The sequence below is a fragment of the Aethalodelphis obliquidens genome, unplaced genomic scaffold, assembly GCF_003676395.1.
Source record: "Aethalodelphis obliquidens isolate GAN/ISIS:26980383/991018 unplaced genomic scaffold, ASM367639v1 scaffold62, whole genome shotgun sequence".
NCBI classification, from domain to species: domain Eukaryota; kingdom Metazoa; phylum Chordata; class Mammalia; order Artiodactyla; family Delphinidae; genus Aethalodelphis; species Aethalodelphis obliquidens.
In genome coordinates, this window is record NW_020838006.1 from 1,330,607 (window position 1) to 1,351,423 (window position 20,817).

General features: G+C 35.5%; 1 protein-coding gene across 1 annotated transcript in view; it reads left to right on the forward strand.

Moving 5' to 3' along the window:
• ZCWPW2 (zinc finger CW-type and PWWP domain containing 2) overlaps window positions 1-20,817 on the forward strand; it is a 139,315-nt gene that overhangs the window by 96,040 nt on the left and 22,458 nt on the right. The window contains exon 5 of the mRNA XM_027088327.1: window positions 13,272-13,318. Within this exon, the coding sequence (XP_026944128.1) occupies window positions 13,272-13,318 (47 nt within the window). The remainder of the gene's footprint in view (window positions 1-13,271; window positions 13,319-20,817) is intronic.

The window sequence follows — 20,817 nt, forward strand, 5'->3', positions numbered from 1 at the left end:
TTGCTTCTGTGGTGTCCCAGGCTTTTTCCACAGACTTTCCTGGTTGTGGATCTCCTTACCCCTGTCCCTTCTGGCTATCTCTTCACAGCTAACAGCTGTCCCTTCCCTGGGTCCACGCTCCAAATCCCACTTTCCAGCACCCAGCCCCCCTTTGCAACTGGCCACTCATGACTCAGACTGGAATGCGCAGAGCTGTGGTGTAGATCATGCATGCAGTTCTTACTATGTCCTGTCTTCCACAAACCATCCACTGCATTCTCCTTTGATTCCCCCGAAGTTCCTTTTCTGTCCCAGCTGATTTCCCCACCATGAGGGAGTTTTTCTGAGTGTGGAAACCTCCCCTCACCTTCATCTTTCTGCCAGGGCTGCTGGTTCCTTTTTTGATTCCTCTTTTCTTTTTTTCTTCTTTCTTTCATCCTACCCAGTTGTTGAGGGGATTTTTCTTGTCCTTTTAGGTGTCTGAAGTTTTCCACTCATGTTCAGCAGGTGCTCTGTGAGAATTGTTCCATTTGTAGGTGTATTCTTGATGTACTTGTGAGGAGCAATGAATTCCATGTCCTCCTATTCTACCATCTTGACTCCTCCACTGTTCTTTTTACTGTCACCATAGTTTTGCCTTTTCTGGAATGTGATATAGCTGGAATCATATGGTATGTAGCTTTTCAAATTGGCTTCTTTCACTTAGTAATATGCATTTATGTTTCCCCATGTCTTTATAGCTCTTTTTTAAGCACTGAATTATATTCCATTGTTTGTATGTACCACAGTTCATTTATCCATTCACCCACTGAAGGATATCCTGGTTGCTTCCATGTTTTGGCAATTATTAATAAAGCTGCTGTAAACATCCGTGTGCAGGATTTTGTGTGGGCATAAGTTTTCAGCTCACTTGAGTAAATGAGCAAATACTAGGGAGTGCAGTTGCTGGATTACATAGTAAGAATATGTTTAGTGTTGTAAGAAACTGTCAAAGTATCTTCCAAAGTGGCTGTACCATTTTACATTCCCACCAGCAATAAATGAGAATTCCTGTTGCTACACATCCTTGGTGTGGGTCATTCTAATAGGTGTGTAGAGGTATCTTATTGTTTTAATTGCAGTTCTCTAATGACATATGATGATGAATATCCTTTCATATACTTATTTGCCATCTTTGAATCTTCTTTTGTAAGTTGTCTGTTTATTGCTCATTTTGTAATCCAGTTGTTCATTTTCTTATTGTTGAGTTTTAAGATTTTTTGTATATTTTGAATAGCAGTCCTTTATCAGATACGTATTTTGTAAATATTTTCTCTCACTCTGTGGATTGTCTTATTCTCTTGAGAGTGTTCTTTGTAGAATAGAAGTTTTTAATTTTAATGAAATCCAGCTTATCAGTTATTTCTTTCATGCATCTTGCCTTTGGTATTATATCTAAAAAGTTATCAGTCTGGGAATCTGGGTACTTCTGTTGAGGGTTTTTCCTGACTGTAAAGCAAAGGTGTGGGAAAGGAGAAATGGATAGAAAGTGTCTTCCTGTCTTCTTCTGTTCTTTGTGCCTCAGCTAAAGATGCAGAAGGTTTCTGTGGGCTGCTCTTCCTTTGCAGCAACTCCTCCTCTGAATGTAAATCATGATGAACTGAGTGTTTGGAAATCCTTCTCCTAAGCTGAGATTTGGGGCGTATCTGCACTTCTGGACTATCTGAATATCAAGGGCTGAGATTATTTGGAACTGTGAATACTTGTTGTTTTAGAAGCATGTGGTCTGGGAATGGTATTCAAAGTTCCTATAACATTTCCTTATAAGTGCCTTGAGTATATTTTTTTTCTGAGTTTTTGCTTTTTTGCTCCTCTTCTTAAATGTTTTTAATCACTACATTAATAAATAAAGTCTACCCCTCTCTGTACCATTTAAAAAAAAAAGTTATCAGCGTGTCCAAAATCATCTAGATTTTCTCCTATGTTACTCTCTGGGAGTTTTATAGTTTTGCATTTTACATTTAGATGTGTGGTCTATTTTGAGTTAATTTTTGTGAAAGGTGTAAGGTCTGTGTCTAGATTCTTTTGTGTGTGTATGTGTGTGTGTGCACGCCATGTGGATATTTAGTTGTTCCGACAGCATTTGTTGAAAACATTAGCTTTTCTCCATTATATTGTCTTTGCTCCTTTGTCAAAGATCAGTTGACTATATTTGTTGGGTCTGTTTCTGGGCTCTGTATTCTGTTCCATTGATCTGTTTTTATTATTTTCCCAATATTATACTGTTGATCATTGTAGCTTTTTAGTAAGTCTTGAAGTCAGGTAGGATCAGTTCTTCAACTTTGCCCTTCTTCAATATTGTGTTAGCTTTTCTGGGTCTTTGTTGCTCCGTAAAAACTTTAGAATCAGCTTGATATCTGCAAAATAACTTGTTGAGATTTTGATTGAGATTGCATTGAATCTATAGATCAAGTTTGGAAGAACAGAGATCTTGACAGTATTGAGTTTTCCTATCCATGAACATGGAATATCTCTCCATTTATTTAGATCTTCTTTCATTTTTCATCAGAGTTTTATAGCTTCCCTAGTATAAATCTTGTCCATATTTTAGATTTATGGCTAAGTATTTCATTTTGGGGGGTGTCTATATAAATGGTAATGTGTTTTCAATTTCAAATTCCACTTGTTCATTGCTGGTAAATAGGAAAACAATTGATTCTTGTGTTAATATTAACTTTGTATCCTGCAACTTTGCTCTAATCACTTATTTCTTCCAGGAGTATTTTCCTTGATTCTTTTGGATTTTCTACTTAGATGACCATGTTATGTGCAAACAAAGATAGTTTTATTTATTTCTTCTCAATTTGTATCTTTTATTTCTTTTATTGTCCTCTTGCATTAGTTAGGAGTTCCAGTACAATATTGAAAGGAGTGGTGAGGAGGGAATGTCTTTGACTTGCTCCTGATCTTAGTGGGAAAGCTTTGCATTTCTCACCATTAAGGATGATGTTAGCTGTAGATTTTTTGTAGATTCTCCTCAAATTGAGGAAGTTTCCCTCTATTCCTAGTTTGCTGTGAGTTTTTATCATGAATGGGTGTTGGATTTTGTCAAGTGCTTTATCTGCTTCTATTGATATGATCATGTGACTTTTCTTCTTTAGCCTATTGATGTAATGGATTACATTAATTGATTTTGAATGTTGAACCAGCCTCAAATACCTGGAATAAATCTTACTTGATTGTGGTGTGTAATTCTTTTTTATACATTGGTGGATTTGGTTTGCTAATATTTTGTTGAGGATTTTTGCATCTGTGTTCATGAGAAATATTGATTGCTCTGTGGTTTTCATGTAATATCTTTATTTGGTTTGGGTATTTCAGGTAATACTGGCTTCATTGAATGAATTAGGAAGTATTCTGTTCGCTTCTATCTTCTGAAAGAGTTTATAGAGAATGAGTATAGTTTCTTCCTTAAATGTTTGGTAGAATTCACCAGAGAACTCACCTGGGCTTGATGCTTTCTGTTTTGGAAGTTTATTATATTGATTCAATTTTTAAACAGATACAGGCTCTTCAGATTGTCTATTTCTCCTGTGTGACTTTTGGCAGATTGTGTTTTTCAAGGAATTTGTCCATTTCATCTAGGTTATCAAATTTGTGGGCATGGAGTTATTCATAACATTTATTTATTATCCTTTTAAAGTCCATGGGATCTGTAGTGATGCCCTCTCTTTCATTTTTCGACACTAGTATTTCTGTTTTCTCTTTTATTTTCTTAGTTAGCCTGGCTAGAGGCTTACTGATTTTATTGATTTTTCAAAGAAACAGCTTTTGGTTTTATTAATATTCTCTATTGATTTCCTGTTTCCAATTTCATTTGTTTCTCCTCTAATTTTTATTTCTTTTCTCATGTTTACTTTAGATTTAACTGGCTCTTCTTTTTCTAGCTTCCTAAGGTAGAAGCTTGGCATACTGGTTTTAGATCTCTGGTCTTTCATAATATATGCATTTAATGCTATAAATTCCCCTCTAAACACTGCTTTCACTGTATCTCACAAATTTTGATAAGCCATATTTATTTTTTCATCTCATTCAAAATATTTTAAAATTTCTTGTGAGATTTTTTTTGACCCATATGTTATTTAGAAATGTGTTGTTAAAGCTCCAAGTATTTGGGGATCTTCCAGTTATCCTTCTGTTTTTGATTTCTACTTTTATTCCGTTGTGATATGAGAGCAGATTATTGGATTGGATTGGTCAAAAAGTTTGTTCAGGTTTTTCCCAAACATCTTACGGAAAAACCCGAGCGAACTTTTTGGCCAACCCTATATGATATCTATTTCTTTAACTTTTTAAGGTATGTTTTACGGCCCAGAATGTAGTCTATCATGGTGAATGTTCCAAGCAAGCTTGAGAAGAATGTGTATCTGCTGTTGTTAAATGAAGTAGTTTATAGTCTGTTCTGCCTTTTGTAGTGTTAATTGAGCACTTCATATAATTCTGTTTTCTCTCCTTTCTTAGCATATCAATTATTCTTTCTTTCTAATTTTTCTAGTGGTTTTCCTACAGTTTGCAATATTCATTTACAGTTATCCAAGTCCACTTTCAAGTAACACTTTATAACTTCATGAGTAATGAATGTACCTTATATTAACAAAAATTTCCTGATTCCTCTTCTGTGCGTTGTATCATTGTTGTCATTCATTTCATACACACACACACACACACACACACACACACACACACTATATATTATTGAATATATTGTTGCTATCATTTTGAACAAAGTATTTTCTGTTAGATACATTAAGAATGAGAAAAATAAAAGTTTTTACTTTTACTTAGTCATTCTCTGCTGCTTTTCCTTTATGTAGATCCAAATTTCTGGTTTATACCATTTTCTATCTCTTTTATAATTTTTAATAGATTTATTTATTTTTATTTATTTATTTTTGGCTGTGTTGGGTCTTCATTTCTGCTCGTGGGCTTTCTCTAGTTGCGGTGAGCGGGAGCTACTCTTCGTTGCGGTGCATGGGCTTCTCATTGCAGTGACTTCTCTTGTTGCAGAGCACGGGCTCTAGGCACACAGGCTCTAGAGTGCAGGCTCAGTAGTTGTGGTGGACGGGCTTAGTTGCTCTGCAGCATGTGAGATCTTCCCAGATCAGGGCTCGAACCCGTGTCCCCTGCATTGGCAGGCAGATTCTTAACCACTGCACCACCAGGGAAGTCCCTCTATCTCTCTTTTAACATTTCTTGTAAGGCAGGACTTCTAGCAATAAATTCCCCCAATTTTTCTTTGTCTCACGATTTGTATATTCCTTTACTTTTGAAGAATAACTTTACAGGGTACAGAGTTCTAATTTCGTGGGTTTTTTCTCTCAACACTTTAAATATTTCACTCCACTCTCCTCTCGCACGGTTTCTGAGAGGAACTGGATGAAATTCTTATATTCCCTCCTTTATAGGTAAGGAGCAAAGATAAGAATTTCCCCTCTCTGGCTTCTTTCAAGAATTTTCTTTATTCTTTATTTTGATTTTTCTGCAGTTTAAGTAGGACATGCCTAAGTGTAGTTTTTATTGGCATTTGTCCTGCTTGGTGTTCTCTGAGCTTCCTGGGGCTATGGTTTGGTGTCTGACATTAATTTGGGGAAATTGTCAGTCATTATTAATTAAAATATTTCTTCTGTCCCTTTCTCTCTCTCTTTTCCTTCTGGTATTCCCATTACACGTGTGTTACACTTCTGTAGTTGTCCCATATATCTTGGGTATTCTGTTCAGTTTTTTTTTCAGTCTTTTTTCTTTTTTCTTTATAGGTTTTAGAAGTTTTTATTGATGTATCCTCAAGGTCAGAGAGTCTTTTCTCAGCTGTGTCCAGTCTACTGATGAGCCCATCAAAGGCATTCTTCATTTCTGTTACAGTGTTTTGATCTCTAGTATTTCTTTTTTATTATTTCTTAGAATTTCTCTATCTCTGCTTACATTGCACACCTGTTCTTGCAAGTTGTCTACTTTTAACATTAGAGCCCTTGGTATATTAACTGTAGTTGCTTTAAATTCACAGTCTGATAATTCCAACATCTATGCCATATCTGTGTCTGCTTCCAGCGCTTGCTCTGTCACTTCAAACTGTGATTTCCCTTTTAGTATGCCTTGTAATTTTTTGTGGAAAGGTGAATATGATGTACCAGGTAAAAAGAACTGTGTTAAAGAGGCCTTTACTAGTGCAGTGGTAAGGTGTGTGGGGTAGGGGAGGCATTTTGGAGTCCTGTGATTAGGTCTCAGTCCTGGGCTTTGAGTTTAATGAGTGCTTCTCATTTTTTTTTACCACTTAGGTGGTCCATGATAGCTAAAGGGGGCTGGAGTTGGAATTCCCTTCCCCCACATGGAAGGCTACAACAGGCTGGATTTGGGCATTTCCCTTCTTCCAGGCTGGTTAGGCTCTGAAAAAACCCCAGTAGGTTAGGTTCTGGTAAAATAGTTTCTCTTGAGGACAGGCCTTGTTAGAAGAATTGAAAGCTCTGGCATATTTCAGAACCCTTACTTTTTTCCTCCCACTGCCTGAAGCACAGGGAATTATTTTCCCAGTTGGCACTGTGAGAACTTGATGGAGCTTCTGGAGGTAAATTCACCAAAGTACATCTCCCTCCCCCAGGACTGGATCCCTCTGGGGTTTTTCTCTCTCAGGCTTGTTCACACTGAGCCTCCAGCACTTCGTGGATTTCAGTTCCTATTTCCCTCCCAGGCATTGGCTCTTGGCAAGGTTTCAACTCCAGTAAATTGTGGTTCTTTTAATTTGCCAGTAAGCAATTTGTCTCTCCAAATTTGGGGGCAGTGGTTTGCCCTGTGAACTCACTCCCTGAGGGATCTAAGAAGAGTTATTGATTTTCAGTCTGTTCATCCTTTTACTTGTTGTTAGGACGGAGTGGTAACTTCCAAGCTCTTTACTGACGGACAGAAAACTGGACTGTCCTTTTTGTATTTAAGAAAATGCTCTCAGCTGTCATGTTTAAAGAACATACTGACAGTTTTTCTGAGGCCATGAATGGACAAGCTTTAGAAAAATTATTTAAAGAAGAGAAGCCATTGATTTATATTAATATTTGTACCTCTCTCTAATATGGTTGTAAATAAAAATTTTAACATCTGTTATGGGTCATGAGGCATAACCATCACTACTCATTTGGAACATTTTCATTTTCTACCTGCAGCTTCTCTTTTATACTTTAAAAATATGATTTGGATGTAGCTCAGAAGAGGCCCTTTTAATTATCCAAATCTACATTTCCGGTTAACTGCTTTTCACTCTGTATGTGAGGGTCCTTACATGCAGAGATTTCTGAAGGGAGGAAATTAAACCTTTCTCACTAGGGAGAATGCAGCTCTTAGAAAGTAGTTAATGCTGCTGAAGTTGAACATGGACCTACTGTTACTATCAGAGAAACCGCTAGTGATTGTTTTGTTTTTAAGTATTACATTAGAATTTCCCTTTGGCATTTGAAATTAGAGTGGTTCTCTTGCATTGGAAGACGATTCCGCAACTTTTGAGCATAAAATGTTCCTTGAACAACAGTTTGGATATTTCTGTTCCCAATTCATCTCCCTACTGGAAATTTTACATAAGAATGACTTACGTTTTGAGGAGAAACATAAATTTCTATTCTGTTATCATTAACTCTCAATATATGATCAGGGTCCTTTGGATCCAATTTTAGTTTCTGTGTTTCTTTTTGTGCAGTTTTAGCCATTTGTACAGATTAATATTTCATTGTGATTTTTATTGTTATCAGAGGTCTTCAAAAGAACGGAGGAAAAAAATTTTTAGATACAACAAAACTTATTCTATCTTGTAACTGCTATCAGGTTTCGCTGGGCCACGATCTTATTTTTTCCTCTCTTTTGAAACATTTTGCTATTTTATCATTACTCATCAATTATTTCCAACTATGTTTGAAAGACAAATAATTATTTAAATGGAATAATGATGGAATCACTTAAAAAGAGACAATAGTGAAATATATCATCAATGAACTATTTTTCCTAGTACTACAAGGAGGTCTCTCTCTTTCTCTAACACACATACCAATTAGCTAAAATGGAAGAGAACATTTCTGATTATCTAAAATCCACCAGACATTGTTTTAGGAGCTTTATTTATGTAGATTATATTATTTAAATCTCACAGTATACCAATATATTACTCCTGGGTTATCAGTAAAGAAACTGAAGGTCTGAGAATATACAGTGTTTTATATTTTACACTGTCTAGTATAGTAACTTATGCCATGTAAATATTCTCTGTATTTCAATTAATACATTATACTAATTTGTTCAGGTACAATGTATATTTCAGATCCATATAATATTTTGAATAAAATACATATATATTTAATTAACTATAAAAAAATTGAGCACCTGTACATATGAAAAATGGTCCCTGCCTTGAGGCACATCTTAGCCTTGCAGAGTGCTTACACATATATAGAAGTAACCGTAATATCAGTACAAGTTAGAAAGTTCTATAGACTAAGGTGACTATGGATTTGCAAAAGAGGTGGGAATTTCTCCTAGTTGAAGGATGTGTTGGTAGATGGTCTTGTACGTTCATCAGTAGGGAAAAAGTGTACTCCAGAAGAAGGGATTATTTCAAGCACACAGCTGAGCACAGGAAAAAGGGCAGTTTACATGTGGCCAAACAGTTGTAGGTATAAATATAATAACCTGCTCCTCTAGATTTCTGTGTTTTATGCAAATAGCTTTTTAACTACAAAATTTGCTTTTAGATAGCAAGCATTTATTTTGTCTTATATTCATGGGTATTTATCCTTTTTGTTTGTTTTACATGTTCACTGTGAATTAAAATTCTATATTGATAAATTAAATTTCTATACATTTTTCTTTAATGTTAAATGTAACCCTAAAACTTTACAATTAATGTCCATAGCTCTTTGCATTTTTCATTACCACAATATTAAGGTTTCTAAAACATATCTATGAATAAATATTTACATATAATTATTCAATTATGGAATTCCAGATTGAACATTTTTTAAAAATCCAACAGTTGTGCCAATGATTTTTACTAATACACACACATGTATACTTTTGCTCATATCAAAATGATATCTTGAAGTAATTTTCTATACAGTTGACCCTTGAACAACGTGGGTTGGAACTGCGTGAGTCCACTTACATGCAGATTTCAACGAATTCACTTAATAAATATATGGAAAGTTTTGGGGAGATTTGTGACAACTTGAAAAAATTCACAGATGAACTGCATAGCCTAGAAATATTGAAAAAATTAAGAAAAAGGTATGTCATGAATGATTAAAATATATGTAGATACTAGTCTATTTTATCATTTACTGCCATGAAATATGCACAAATCTATTATAAAAAGTTAAAATTTATCAAAATGTATGCAAACACAGATTGTATGTGGAACCATTCATAGTCGAGAGAAATGTAAACAAGCATAAAGATGCAGTATTAAGCCATGATTGCATAAAGATAACTGTGATACATACTGTACTATGGTAATACTTTCCTAGCCATCTCCTGCTGCTGTAGCAGTGAGCCCAAATGTAGTGCACATCTGCTTAAAACGCTGTGACACCAGTCACCTCTACATGAGCACTTCGTCTTTCCACTAAGTTGCATATCACAGTAGAAAGTTCTTTCTCGTGGTTCTCATGTATTTGGTTGGCCAAAAAGTTCATTCGGTTTTAAGTAAAAATAAAAGACGCGTTTTTCATTTTTACCAAGAATTTTATTGAACAATGTATTCACTAACTGAACGAATTTTTTGGCCAGCCCAATATTTTCCATAATATTTACTGCAATACCATAAACCCTGAATAACACCATGGGACCCACAAAGTGCCACTCGTGATGTTGGAAGTGCTCCCAAGAAATAAGTCATGCTTGGTATGTACCATAGATTGAGGTCTGCAGCTGAAGTTGCCACCATTTCAAGATGGGTGAATCCAACCATTGTTTAAAAATAAAAAAGAGAAGGAAAGGAAATTTGTGAAGCCGTCACTGTGGTTACACCAGCATGTGAAAAACCTTGCACTTTTTGTGCAGTACCTTTTTATCTTGAAGATGTGGCCTTAATGTGGGTGCAGGTTTGCTATCAGAAGGACATACCTTAGACTCTAATATGATTCAAGAAAAAGTGAGGTCATTATTTGCCAACTTAAAGCAAATGGAAGGTGAAGGATCTAAAGTTGGAGAATTTAATGCCTGCAAAGGATGGTTGGATAATTTTAGAAAGAGGTTTGGCTTAAAAGTCAAGATAACAGGAGAAGCAGCTTCTGCTGACCAAGAGGCAAGAGACAAGTTCCCAGACACCATTAAATCACTGAGGAGAAAGGATGTCTGCCTGAACAGATTTTTAATGCAAACGAAAGTGCATTCTGGAAAAAAATGCCACAAAGGATATTTGTTAGTAAGCAAAAGAAGCTAGTATCAGGATTTAAAGCAGGAAAGAATAGGCTAACTGTATGATTTTGTGCAAAGGCAGTTGGGTTTATGATCAGGACTGCCCTTATCCATAAAGCTGCAAACCCATAAAACTTGAAGGGAAAAGATAAACAGCAGCTGCCAGTCTTTTGGTTGTACTACAAGAAGAAGGCCTGGATGACAAGAAGCCTTTTTCTGGATTGGTTTCATCTGTGCTTTGTCCCTGAAGTCAGGAAGTACTTTGCCAGGAAGGGGCTGCCTTTTAAAGTTCTTCTGATATTAGACAATGCCCCTGGCCACCCAAAACCCCATGAGTTCAACACTGAAGGCGTCAAAGTGGCCTACTTGCCCCCCAAACACAACGTCTCTAATTCAGAGGGTCATAAGGACCTTGTAAGGCTCATTACTCACAGTGCTCTATGGAAAGGATTGTCAACGCTGTGGAAGAGAATCCTGATAGAACGTTGTGAAAGTCTGGAAGGATTATACCATTGAAGATGCCATTGTTGTTATAGAAAAAGTCGTGAAAGCCATCAAGCCTGAAACAATAAATCACTGCTGGAGAAGACTGTGACCAGATGTTGGGCATACTTCACGGGATTTACGATGGAGCCAATCAAGGAAATCATGAAAGAGATTGTGGATAAGGCAAAAAGGGTGGGGGGCAAAGAGTTTCAAGATATGGATCTTGGAGAAATTCAAGAGCTAAGAGACACCACACGAGAGGAATTAACAGATGAGTGCTTCTGAACCAGGGCTAGATGAGGAAGAGGATGTAGAAGAAGCAGTGCCAGAAAACAAATTGACATCAGACAAGCTGGCAGAAGGTTTCCGAATATTCAAGACGGGCTTTGACTTTTTACGACATGGACTCTTCTATGATATGGGCTAAAGCAAAACAACAGGAACCCTTCTACGATACAGGCACTGAAACTAAAGCAAACGGTGGAAGAAGGGTTGGTACCATATAGAAACATTTTTGGAGAAATGAAAAAGCAAAAAAGTCAGACAGAAATTAAGATGTACTTCTGTAAAGCTACACCAAATATGCCTGCCTCTCCTGTCTCCCCTTCCATCTCCTCCACTTTGTCTGCCTCTGCCACCCCTGAGACAGCAAGTCCAACCCCTCCTCCTCTTCCTTCTCCTCGGCCTAGTCAGCATGAAGTTGATGAGGATGAAGATCTTTATGATGATCCACTTCTACTCAATGAATAGTAAATAATCATCTTGCCATACAGTTAATAAACTTATCTGTTGTGTATTATGAGAGTATCTTCATGTGAAAATCGAATACCTGTGTGGCAAGTACTGTATGAGACTTTTTGTGTCCTCATCATCATCAACGCCCAAGTATTCATCATGTAGAACATTGTGTGCAAGGTGTGTTTTGAGGTGAATAGCCTAACCTTATATAGGCATAAGGTGAGTGATGTTTAACATAAAAGTAATAACATGTTAGTTTTCTTACTGTCTTATAACTTTGCTTTCAAAGAATTATATTACCATACAGTATGTCTCTCTTCCTCTCTCTCATAATTGGAGATACTGCATATCAACCTATCATCACAGGTAAGGGTTTTTAAACAAAATGTAACAGTGTTTCCCATCCTATCTTATGAGTATGACTGTACTACTCTATGCCATAAAAATGTGATAACCATTCATTCATTAGTGTATAGGAAAGGCTACTGTGAAACAATCATATCAATTACACTAGGCAACCATAAAGCAGTCATGTTGCTGTTTCTTTGTTAAACATGAATTTCATTTTCACATTATCTTTTAATTTTTGATGTCTAGTGTTAGTAATACATATGACATCTACAGTGTTTTGTATCATAGAAGACATTATTGCTGTAGGTACTGACAGGCAGATGATTCATCTTGTAAACAGATAACTTACAGCACTGATATATACAGTACAGTACTGTAAATGTTTTTTCTCTTACTATTTGCTTAATAACATTTTCTTTTCTCTGGCTTACTTTATTGTAAGAATATAGTGTATAATACATATAACATATAAAATATGTGTTACTCGACTGTTTATGTTATCACTAAGGCTTCCAGTCAACAGTAGGCTATTAGTTGTTAAGTTTTAGGGTAGTCAAACATTATACGTGGATTTTTCACTGTGCAAGGGGTCTGCACTTTAAATCCACATGTTGTTCAAAGGTCATCTGTTCTCTATTTGATTAAACTCTTCATTATTGCTGAGTCTTTCTCTGATGCACTGTTGGCAGCTCAGGGACCCCAGATGGAGGCAGCAGGCATAAAACTTAGGGATTTGTAGTCAAATGGATCTGCCCCCACTGCATGACCTCATGCAGTGAAGTGCAGATGGAGTACGCCCCTTTTAAAACTATCATGAGGATTAAATAAGATATTGTCTCTATAAAGTCTTTATTACATGTCTGGCTGGTAGTATGGGGTTGGCCAAAAAGTTCGTTAGAGTTTTTCCAAACTTTTTGGCCAGCCCAATAGATGTACACGTAGAGGTAGCTGGGATTTAATTTCAGATCCTACATACTCTAGAGCACATAGGCTGACCATAAGCTGTCTAGAAATGAGATACACTAGATGCTAGCTGGTGGACATCCAACCAGCCATCAGATTTAAGGGAGGAGGTTTGTCAAATAAGTATACCAATCCCTGATGTTATTACTTCTGGATTACTTCGTTTTACTCAACTCTGGGAGCTGAGTTTGTTAGCATTTTGATCAAAAGAACCACTGAAAACACATATCATGGTATGAGAAAGTAGAAAATTCTAACTGTGTAATGTTGCATTTATTTGAATAGGAGTGTAGTTCACTTTTTTGAAGCAGCCATACCTTAATATCTTACAGACAAATCCAAAGCAGATGGCAAAGTTGCTGTGGTGGCCAAGAAAGGGGTAAGATCATGTTTTATTAAATCAAATATACAGACTTCAAATTCAATCTGATTAACACTATTTTTAAAAGAAAATTAAATTAATATTTTAAATCAAAATGACATATAATCAAATTTTTCTTCTAAATGTTAGTTGACACTAAAAATTTAATATTTATAGTTACTTTTATCAATGTTATAGAATTATCAAATATTAGAATAATAGAAAATTGTAAGTTAACAAGTAAACAATTGCTTTTATTTGTACATACTCTCATATACTAAAATATTTTTAATATGTCATGTTATTATAATGTATGGAAAATTCAAATAATTAAAATTCACAGCTTAATATGGACTTTACCTTAAAGTTAAGTAGAGAACAGTATCAGACATTTGTATGAATCTTTTTAATGAAAATTTATAAAGTTAATAGCATTTTAAAAGAATTTTTAAAATTTAACATGTCATTCTATACATTGTGTGTGGAGATATGTTTAACTCTAGTTACTGTCAAAACTGTGATTGGGATAGGTTGAGCCTTGACAGTCTCCTTAAGTGACAATATTCTCGAATAGTAGTTTCTCTCCTTGTGTCCACCACTATCAATGCTTTTCCCACTCCCTTGCCAGCTTTAGATATCACCAATTTTTACATATTTGCCAATATTTGAAAGGAGAAAAATATGCCATTTTTATTTCAATCTGCTGTTATTTATTCTTTTATTTTAGTGAGGTTGAGCATTTTTCATATATTTATTGGACATATTTCTTCTGAAAACTGCCTGTGCATATCCTTGCCCATTTCTTCCATGAGCTTTTTTTACTTTGATTGATTGATTTATAGGTTGAACTGCTTCTTTGGATCTTCATTTCCTTATGAAGGCTCCCCTGTCACATAAAACTTACCTTAGATAAATTTGTATGCTTTTCTCTTTTTAATCTATCTTTTGTTACAGGGGTCCCAACTGAGAGCTTAGAAGAATAGAGGAAAAAGACATTTTTCCTCCCCTACACTAAAACCAGTTATCTGAATACCATTTATTGACTAATAAATAATCTTTCCCTTCTTTACTTTACTGTTTTTCTTTTGTTATCTTCTTTATAGTATATAGTATACCTTCTTCATAATATAACATACGGCATTTAACATGTCAAAATATGTTTCTATATCACGTATCTAGTCTTAAAAGAATTCTAAATTGCTGTAATTATTGTTTCTCTATCTTTTCTTTAATGTGTGGATTGGTGATCCTTCATTACCCTACTTTTTCAAAAATTGTTTTCATAGTTCTTGCCTGTTTAGTTTTTCAGATTGTATGTATATTATGATGAATTGACATTTTAAAAACCCTTTCTGTTTGGGGAGAGACTGTCCCTCCCAAGACTAGCACAGGATACATCTTTCATATGGACCAACTAATTCCAAACCCACATCACCCAACTACCTTCTTATCAAGTTCTCAAATACCAAGCCAGTATTGCCCCTGCCCTAAATTATCCCAGGCCCAGGTTCCAGCCAATGGAGACCACCCCTCTAGACCAAAGCCTTCCAGAATTATTCAAAGTAGCCAGTCCTAAACTGTTTACCCTACCCTACATTTCCTTTCCCATGGAAACCTCAATAAAGGCACAATTTAAATAGTTTTAACAACATACGGATGAACTTTAGAAATATTCAGTTAATTCTCCCAGGAAAAATTCTGTTGAGGTGATGATTGGTATTGTAGAAAATCTATGTATTCATTTGGAGAGAAATTACATGTTTATAAAGTGAATGCACACACGTAGAAATATGTCTCTTTATCATTTTTTCTTTAGTTTTTTTCAATGTAGAATTTTACATATTTCTAACTAAGGCCTTCCCACATTATTTGTTACTAATTGGAAAAGGATCTCTTTTTTCTAATGAAAAAGAAAATCATTTTTATTTATTTATTTTTGGTTGCATTGGGTCTTCGTTGCTGTATGTGGGCTTTCTCTAGTTGTGGCAAGTGGGGGCTACACTTTGTTGCGGTGTGTGGGCTTCTCATTACAGTGGCTTCTCGTTGCAGAGCTTGGGTTCCAGCCGTGCAGGCTTCAGTAGTTGCAGCACGCAGGCTGCTTCTACTTAGTAGTTGCGGCACGTGGGCCCTAGAGTGCAGGCTCAGTAGTTGTGGTGCACAGGCTTAGTTGCTCCATGGCATGTGGGATCTTCCCGGACCAGGGATCGAACCCTTGTCCCCTGCGTTGGCAGGTGGATTCTTAACCACTCTGCCACCAGGAAGCCCCCTCTAAACTTTTTTAGCTTATATATAGAAAGTATGTATGTATGCATATCTTTTTTTCTAACACTTTATTTTTATTAATGCCAAGAGTTTAACTTATACCTCTTGAAAGGCAAAATTAATGACCACTTTTCTTGATTTATACATTTATGTATAAGGAATTCAAGCTATTATATTTTCGGATAAAAAAAATTTTCCCCAAAATTATTGCAAAAATTCTTCATAATAAGCAGGAAAATTTCATTAGCCCAATTGCAGAAATCGCTTACATTTTATGAGTAGATGTCTGGATATTTGTGCTAATTAATAAGCTTGCTTATTAACATAGAATTCATGTACTGCAGCTCACTTGATTCACTTAGCTTTATATGCATCTTTCCACAAAGATAAATATTATAATAGATCTCTACGGCTGGCTTCTAGCACCAGGCAGAGAGATACCTCAGGAAAGAATAGTAAGTAGAAGAACCCCTTGGGAAGAGTCACAGTCACGTTTCAAAACTCATTTAATTTCCTTTTGGATTTTACTTTTCTTCACCTTTCCATAGACCAGTGTTCCCAAAACTTGAATCATTCAGATATTCCATCATCATTTTGCCATTTTCTGTGCTGTTAGTTACTGTAGTTTTCTTTCATTTGATTAACCTTTTTAGTAATTTAATTTTTTTATTGAGGTAAAATTTAAACACCGTGAAATGCACAGACCTTAAGGGTGGAGTTTGATGAGTTTTTCTTAAGTGTATATACCCATGTAACTACCATTCCAGATTAAAATAGAGAACATTTTCATTACCCCAAAAAGTGTCCTAACCAAAATTTTAAGATGTAAATGTACTCTTTTGATGTGAGTTGCATTTTCAAATATATAAATAAATATATATTAATATAGAAAATTGTCCATTTATCACTTTAAATCATCAGCGGAAACCTTCACATAGAAAGTTCTTTTTGTACTAATTTCAGTTTCTCTGTTCTCAAACTCTGTGCCACTCTATGGCAGTATTATGAAACAGCCTTCCAGGGGAGTGATTTTTAACAAGATATTCTTTAGTAACTTAAAAACTAAACCTGCCTGATTAGGTTGCAAGCTTATCTTGAATTAAAATCTATAGGAATTCTGTAGGATAACTATTAGTAGGAAAGTAGTAAAATTAGACAAAATGGATTAATTGTTGATATCCAGAAACTTTTATATACCATTTATGAGAACAAGCAAAGACCCCTTGATTTAGAGTAACTCTTTTCTGGTGTGGATGATTATATTTGTTTCTTAAATAGAAAAGTCTACTATGGGACTTATATATTGGCTTAACCCTGTTTTTGACTTGACTTTCAGTTTATGGATCTGACTTCAATCAAATTGACCTCCTTGTAGGCGCCTCTTGTTTTCAGGGGTTTCAGGTCTGAAGGGGAGTGTTTTGAGAGGTGGAAGTGGTGGGGGGTATCCTAATCCGATGACTTGTCCCAGTGCACTGATTTATCTGAGAAAATTCAAAGTTTAGTTATGCAGACCTGGTACTTGGTAAACAGAAATTCATCTTTATCAGTAATATCCTCTCTTAACTTTTAAGAATTGTTTTCATCCTAATTACTAAAAAACAAAATATCATTTTTAAAATGTCACCATGTATAATAATAGAAGATTGTATTCATTTTTGTTTCTCTGCACATTATGCCCATTTGAAAATTCACTCAAGGTATTAATTCACTTGGAATTCAAGTTTAGTAATACTTAAAATCTAGTGTCACAGATTCCAGAAATTCAAAACTTTTCAACCATAACTCTCCACGTTTTCTATTCTATATTTTAACTTTGAGCCAGAAGGCAATAAAAAGAATTCTACAAAATGTGATTGCTCTTTTGTTAAGATACAAAAACCTTTTCAACTTGAGTCCTACTAATCACATGAAGAGCAGGTGTTGTCCTTTGTTATTTGGGACTAAAGGTTATATTATGCAGCTTTCTTCAGTTCTGTTGATTATATTCATTACAAGTATAGTCCTTTCTCTCATCCAGACACACAAATTATGACTCCAACATCAAGCTACACACACGATGAATCTGGGTTTCTTCCAAAGTTTGGGATATTTCTCATTCACCGTCACCTTCTCATCCCATTCCATTAAAACCAAAACCAATCTTACTAATCCATAGAAAAGTGGATATAACATACAAAAGGAATTTGAATGTAGCTATTGCACTAGATATTAAAAATGATCTTTCTATGTCTAATAGAAATAGCTATTGTTTTCCTGTTTGCAGAGGGAAGTTGTTATCATTGGAAAAAGTATGCTAGTGAAAATTAGTAGAATTTACATATAACTTATTAGAATGAATCTATAATTTTAAATTTATAAACATTTGGCTTCTGCCCATAATAGCTTCTTCAAACTTTTTATTTATATTAGACAACACAAGCCTATTTCTTTTCTTTGAAGACACATAAATTATTACTTTAAATTCTTTAAAATTGTAATGACTTTGGGGTGATATTTTTTATGTACTAATACCTTTACTTTGCTTCAAAAATAATTTGCTCTGTTATGAAATATGTATATTAGGTACACATCTTAAATCTGTACTCCCCCACATACTGGGAACACAGTCACCCAGATCAAACAAAGGGAGGTGTATCTTGCATATCCTTCCATGAATCTAGGCTCAAGAATGTCTTTCATTTCAACCTCTGGGATCCTCAGCTGATGTAAAGACTTGGATCCAAATAAAATATTTTAAAGAATAGTCTTTTTTTTAAAAAAAAGTGTGCTGTTGTGCAGAGTCTGTCTATTCCTGTGTAGGGGAGATCATCTTCTTTTGCATGTTGCTGAGGATTAATGTTCAGAATTTGACAGTGATTGTGGGTTAAAGAATCAGGCCAATTATCCTTACTACTCAAGTTGATGGAGAGAAAAGTGGTAAAATAGATAATGAAGGTCTCAAAGTTTGTTCTTTAGTCCAGAAAGAATAGTGTAATATGGGTACTATAATCATTGAATGTTCTCTGTACATCGGCTTTTTAGGATTTAATTGAAATACGTAGATTCTAGAAAGTCTTCCTGAGAAATCTTACCTTTTCCCAACATTCCTCTTGCTAAAATATCCAGTGACTTAGGAAAAACTATACACAAATAGGAATTGTTTTCAACAGACTTGGATTTTTAGACAGTGTCCAATTGCAAGTCGAATAATCTAACTTACCAGCTTCATTCAATCAGATAAACAATTGATATAAGTTCTGCTTTTTTCTGATTTCCATGGAACTCTTTCCTCTCTGGACACTCTGTTCCTATTAGTCCTTAGTATTCTGAAGCTCTATATAAATGTGAGTACAATCTGTGCTATTTAAAAAATAATAAACGTCCTGAATTTCTGTGTTCTATCACTGGTATAGCTAGATGGTCAAAGACTGTTTAAAAAAAAAATCAAGTGCAAGACTTCAAAATTTATCAGTGAAGTACATAGTCATATAGTTCCTTGAGGTGTCCTGTTACTTCTGTCCTCAGCCAAGATTGGGAGGTGTTAATAGAAGGCCTTTTCATGCCTTCTGTTTAAGGTGGTCTAGTGGTCAATTTCTATTTTAGGGGAAAATATTCTCCTGTGTCTCAGCTCACTGCTTGACCACACACTCCAGTATTTTTTCTAGTAAGCTCCTCAAAGCAGAGAAATCCACAGTGCTTTAGTGTGAACTTATACATGGCTGAAGAGAGTGCAAGGGACAACTAGATGTTTATAAGTCATGTTGCCAGGGACTGGTCTCTGATATTGTCCAAATCTCACAGGAATACCCCTCTACTGAAGATTGACCAGAGTGAAACATTGGTCATTAGCAGATATCTATGTAAGAAACACTGGATTTGTAGATGATCTGTTGAAATCATGTTTAAATAGGGCTAGAAAATGATCATTTCAACCTTCCTTCGTTTTCAAAGAAGTGTTAAAAACAAATATTATCTGAACCCAAAGACTTAACTTTATTATTGGTACTCTCCAGATACTCAGATTAAGTAATAACCATCTTTTACAATGTTGCATGAAACCAGTTTTCTTCCTTTTCCAAGCATATATTTCCCAGCAGATTTACTACAGGGGAATGAGAATATTGGCTTTTCCTTCTATATGATGACTTTTGACAAGGAGTTTATGTACATTATTCAAGATACAGATTCATTCTTTTGTCAAAGTAGGCAGCTCTTTACTGATTATTGACTGACAATTATTCTCAAAAGGTTACAAAATATATTTATGTCTTCTATGAGCATAAATTGCTAATCAAAATTTTACAACCTCAGATTTAGCACAGCTAACAAACTTGTTCTTCTTGCTTAAAGAGATTTTTAATTTTGGGACTTCCCTGGAGGTCCAGTGGTTAACACTCCATGCCTCCACTGCAGGGGGCTTGGGTTCGATCCCTGGTTGGGGAACTAAGATCCTGCATGCCACACGGCCAAAAGAAAAAAAAAAAGGTTTTCTTTGTTGTTGTTGTTGTTTTGTGTGTGTGTGTGTGTGTTTTGTTTTACATCTTTATTGGAGTATAATTGCTTTACAACGGTGTGTTAGTTTCTGCTTTATAACAAAGTGAATCAGTTATACATATACATATGTTCCCATATCTCTTCCCTCTTGCGTCTCCCTCCCTCCCACCCTCCCTATCCCACCCCTTTAGGTGGTCACAAAGCACCAAGCTGATCTCCCTGTGCTATGCAGCTGCTTCCCACTAGCTATCTATTTTACGTTTGGTAGTGTATATATATCCATGCCACTCTCTCGCTTTGTCACAGCTTACCCTTCCCCCTCCCCATATCCTCAAGTCCATTCTCTAGTAGGTCTGTGTCTTTATTCCTGTCTTACCCCTAGGTTCTTCATGACATTTTTTTATTCTTAAATTCCATATATATGTGTTAGCATATGGTATTTGTCTTTCTCTTTCTGACTTACTTCACTCTGTGTGACAGACTCTAGGTCCATCCACCTCATTACAAATAGCTCAATTTCGTTTCTTTTTATGGCTGAGTAATATTCCATTGTAATATGTGCCACATCTTCTTTATCCATTCATCCGATGATGGGCACTTAGGTTGTTTCCATCTCCAGGCTATTGTAAATAGAGCTGCAATGAACATTTTGCTACATGACTCTTTTTGAATTATGGTTTCCTCAGGGTATATGCCCAGTAGTGGGATTGCTGGGTCATATGGTAGTTCTATTTGTAGTTTTTTAAGGAACTTCCATACTGTTCTCCATAGTGGCTATACCA